Raw genomic sequence first — 5,153 nt, 5'->3', positions numbered from 1 at the left:
TAAAAAAATTAATGACAAACAATTTGAAAATGAATCAGATTTAAATTATAATTACAAAATATTATCATATTTCCATAAGGATGTACAATTGTATCACTATATTAATGTCAGCCATTTTTAAAAACCAAGGAGAGGGAGTGGTCATGGTGAAACAGCCAATAATTTTGCATCTCTGGAAAGCCCTGAATGTGGTCTGTACAGGACTCCAGACTTACAACTGTGACGTGTGAGGTCTCAGAGAAATTCACTCAAATATAATGTCCACTACAGAGGCAAAAACTCCATAGCTGGGTCTCAGGAGGATATATACAGTATATGTAGTTTTGACATATGGGAGTTTACGCAGTGAAGTATAAACTGATGTCTTACACATACTGTCAAAAATAAACCTGTACTGTACTAACGTATGAAGAATATGCACTTACCTTGTTGTTTTCTTCTCCTCGTGTGTTGCTTCCCGGTAGGGGAGTCTCGACCAGGACAGTTTAACATCAGCGACCGAACTCATCCCCAGAGCAGACCGCAGCTAAAACACACCGACAGCTATTAAAGCAAAAGTTTTAATAAAAAGATTTTGCTGACCAAAAACAGCACCAAACTTAAACAAAAATACCCATCATACCATCACGTACTGCAAAAGATCAGCAAGCAACATACACAATTATTAACAGGACCAAGGCATTAGCTTATACGTTTGAATCGTCTTGAGTATACTGTAGTCACATTGAAATTTCTAAAGCATCAATAGGGGTACACAATTTTAAAAAGGTCAATTTATTACTGTTGTTTTTTTATGTTTTCTTTGTGTAAGTTGTTTGGGATAAAAGCACCTGCTAAATGAATGTAGTGTTATGTCATATAGGACTATACGGAGATCGTCATTCCATATATACTGACGATATACTGTAGGCCTACTGGAAAGACGACTCAAAAGTGGAACGGGATCTTTCTCTTTTGATGTTTGTCTTTTAAGATTTTGTCCATTTCATGTGAATTCTATCTTTTATACGTTTCCTTACCTGATTTAGAAATGTGTTGATCACTGCACTTGTGTCAACACTGGAGGTTAATTTCATGCTCAGAAACACTTTTTTCCTATAAGCTGGAAAAAAACAACAAGCACTTCAAACAGAAACAAACACAGCAGATCCACATCTGACTAATTTGATGCTTTCAGATCCAGTATGTAAGCCCAATTTAACAGATTAAAATAGCTAAATAAATAATAAAGAAAGAAAGAAAGACCACCAGTGCAAGTTCTATCTTGTCTGATAAATCAACGTGATCTCATGTAAATTCGTATAATCACACGAATTTTATGTAAAATGTGGTTCTACAAAATGTACATTTACCTTCGTTTTCACAGACACTGAAACGTACAATTCTGACATATTTATAGCATTTAAACGTACAATACTGTACAATACCTCAATTATTTATATATGAACAGACTTATAAATAAATCCTTATGTATGAATTGGCGGCATTAACATTTTATTCTATTGTATTCAGTTATCATATACATGGCGTTATGTTTTCAGTTGCATTATTAAATTAAGTTTACTCATTTACTTAATATGAAATTATAACATTTTGTTCGGTGTGATTTCTGCTGCCAACTCATTTAGAAAAATACATAATGTTAAAAAAAAACTACACTTTAAGCCCTAAAATGAATAACATTTCTGCAATTGTTTAACTATTAACTTACTTATCACATAGTCTAATATTCACTTTGTTTGCCGTGGGACACAAAAGGCATTTTTAATAGAATAAAACCCATAAAATACACCACCAAAACTGCAACATAATTACAAAAGGATCAATTTTATTTGTGTGCTGTAATATAAATCTTTAGAATCCATCCTGTCCATCCTGAGCAGCGACCGTAAACAGCTGATGCATTTGTTACAATTTAAAAAAAATCGCTGCTTCAAGAACCTTTACGACAGATTTTACGGCAGAAAAATCAAACGCTAATTGGCTCTTGCCTGCTTTGTCACAGATTGTGACATGCCGTGTGTTTGAATGAAAAATGGCCATTGAACAAGAACAAGAAAAAGAGTGGATCAGGAAAATATTTCTGGAAAAAACTTCTGCTCTGCATCTTACACAACCCTACTGTATTCCAACTGTATTCCACAAGAGAGGACTGCGGCTGAAGCATCCTCTCTTCGACTATGGTACTGCTTTTGATTAAATTATATACATATATATATTTCAGTGGCTCAGTGACTTTTTTAACCGGGTATGCTGAGTGATAAGATTAAGCCCCCCTCCCTCCTCATCGCTTTTAAGACACAAGTGATGTGAAAGTGATGTGACATGTGGCCAAGTATGGTGACCCATAGTGCTCTGCATTTATCCCATCCAAAGTGAACACACACACGGAGCAGTGGGCAGCGCTGCTGCAGCATCCGGGGAGCAGTTGGGGGCTCGGTGCTTTGCTCAAGGGCACCTCAGTCGTGGTATTGAAGGTGGAAGAGAGCGCTGTACATTCACTCCCCCCACCTACAATCCCTGCCGGTACGAGACTCAAACCCACAAGCTTTGGGTTACGAGTCCGACTCTCTAACCATTAGGCCACAACTTCAAATGCACACTCAAAGAGGAAACACCGTGGCAGGTGTCGATTTAAAAGTATACACATTCCTACTTGATTTGTAAATGAAATTCATCTCCAATCCTTCTTCTAAAGTTTCAATGCTAGAAAACAGCTGCTTTTTCCAAGTAAAAACCGCCAAATGATGTAGTTACTTTATGATAGGTAATATTCAGAGGGTGGGGAGATGGGGTATTCCCCCACACTATATGTCTCTGGATCAACTGAATGACTTTTTAAATTTTATTTATTTATTCATTCATTCATTTATTTTTAATCCCAGTGAACAGGAGTTAAAACGTATTTGTAATTTAATTGAATTGAATTGTAAGTGACACAAGTATACGGAAAATATACAGTTATGATGTTTTTATTTCATATGATTTAGTCGAGTTTCGGCAATCGAGATCTGGCAGCAACAGCACATTTTTCTGCTTGGGCGAGCCCTTTGTGGACAGCTTACCTCGTGCATGAAATCATCCGCAGACCAGCAAACCACTGAGAACGCACTACAATCCTGAAGAGTCATAGCTATAGAGCGGCGGCGAGAAAGCTGCAGAGAATCCACTCGCCCGGAAGCAACCGCAACTGACTTAGATTTACAGAAAATTACCATTGTTTTCAAATAAATAATTTTACATGCTTATTCCCAACACTTTATTAAGCTTCAAGTCACATCTCAAATGACAAGGGATCAACTTATAATCATGTTTATATTAATTAGCCCGTGAACTCATTCTCTCAGACGGCCTGGGTATGTGTCGCATTCGCAGCTTATATGGACGGAACGCCACTGATATATATATATATTTTTTTTTTTGCTATAAAATGGGTAGGTTTAGGTTTGGGGATATGTTACTTGGTCTAAAATTCTGAATCGCTTACAATTATAAAAATGCAACGATACAAATATCTTATATCTTATTCACACCTTTGTGAGCTGTCCTTCATACATACACTCTAGACAATGAATGTGCCCATTTTTTCCCACTTCAGATTTCACTATTCTTAAGAAAAAAAAACATGGTTACTATAGTTAAATCATGGTAACCACAAATTAGCCATGAGTTTGCTACACTGACCATAGTTTAACCATGATGTTTGTGGTAAAACTGTGGTTATACAAATGGTAATCAATATGACCAAAAAAAAAAAAAAACACGGTTACTACACTGGTTACTAAAACCATGGTTAATTTTCGAAAGAGTAATGTAACCGCACCTTAACAGTCTAGAATTAGGTGTCAGAAATTACCTGTTCCATAAACCTCCACCTCACACAGAGTGAGGTACGTCTGGATGTTAGGGACATATATGTTTACGTAACGCCCTCCCATTCCATTGCAATTGAAACTGACAGTACCGCCTGGTGGAACAGGTGAAGTAACGACCCCACATCTGCAGAGGGAAAGAGAGAAACCACGAAACACTCAGGTGACCTGCTCAAATCCGGTTCTCCCGACGTGTTCATTACTGTTTTCGTAACTTAACCTGGGATTGCTGTTGCCATTGTTTTCCAGAGAGTTTCCGATGCGGATCTCTACTCCAGTCATGCGCTCCGAGCAGCAATCAGCTCTGTTGGTGATGGTCACTTTGTAAATGTAGTAATATTCCAGCAGGTCCAGCCTCCACCACTGGTTGAGCTGGTTTAATGTGATAGAGCAGTATGAAGCTTCACCTGGAGCGTATCTGATGCCATCAATGGCGTTTGCCGCTCCCCAGCGGTAATATGTGGTCGACTGTACAGCCTTTCCTTTTAATGCCAAATTCTCTAAAACATTTGAAGAGACAGTGGGTCAAGACTCAATGTGTGACATTTCAATACATTTCACTTGGGTTGAAATATATTCCAATCCAAAACACTCATCTCCATTTGATACGACACATTAAAATCCAAAGTTGTATGTATTATTTATTGGATATGCGCTTACATGAACTAACAACTACAGTTGTATCTGATGCCGTAGATGGCGTACAGTTGTATTTTATTGACCAGCAATAACAAATATGAATAAATACTGTATGCTGTGCATTGGTTAATTTGGTACCTTAGTTACCATAACTTTTTACCTTCCATGTTTTCAGAACTGCCTTGAATGGAAAAGACACCTGTTACAAAAACAAATATTTCCATTGCTTTCGGGGAAGTTTATGTTGCATTTGATTCTTTAAATATTTGCATAAATAATAGGTAAACAGCATCTATAATTGGACTATAATCATCTGACAGGTGCGTGTCATTTGTACTCACCCAAAAGTAAAATCAGGTAATCGAGTCCCTCCATGTTGTTTTTAAAAGATCATTAACCAGTTTTGTGATGGTCAGATATGACAACGATATGACAGCTGACAAGTTTCTCCTTCAGCGCTTTAACTTCTACCATCCATCCCTCTATTTATTTGCGTTTCCCTTAGCAGCTCGAGTCTCCACCCTTAGAAAATTCTCACTGGCAGCTTGTTGAATATTTTTCACACATCATAGGACCTCCAGAATTGCTTTTCTCAGCACACCTTCACCTCTAAGGTCAAGTCAGATTTACAAAACAAATCTT

General features: G+C 37.4%; 1 protein-coding gene across 1 annotated transcript; it reads right to left on the bottom strand.

Annotated features, from left to right (window-relative positions):
* Window positions 1-3,845: 3,845 nt before the first annotated feature.
* Window positions 3,846-4,871, bottom strand: LOC107572243 (fucolectin-5-like). The gene is made up of 4 exons (XM_016258670.1): window positions 4,853-4,871; window positions 4,672-4,710; window positions 4,093-4,372; window positions 3,846-3,999 (listed from the first exon to the last, which is right to left on the bottom strand). The coding sequence occupies exons 2-4, from the start codon at window positions 4,676-4,678 to the stop codon at window positions 3,846-3,848; spliced, it is 441 nt and encodes a 146-aa protein (XP_016114156.1). The 5' UTR covers window positions 4,679-4,710; window positions 4,853-4,871.
* Window positions 4,872-5,153: the final 282 nt, after the last annotated feature.

Source organism: Sinocyclocheilus grahami, unplaced genomic scaffold (assembly GCF_001515645.1).
Source record: "Sinocyclocheilus grahami isolate Dianchi unplaced genomic scaffold, SAMN03320097.WGS_v1.1 scaffold1723.1, whole genome shotgun sequence".
In the NCBI taxonomy this organism is placed as follows: Eukaryota; Metazoa; Chordata; class Actinopteri; order Cypriniformes; family Cyprinidae; genus Sinocyclocheilus; species Sinocyclocheilus grahami.
The sequence above is the reverse complement of the archived record's forward strand: the minus strand, read 5'-3'. Positions and strand labels throughout refer to the sequence as shown.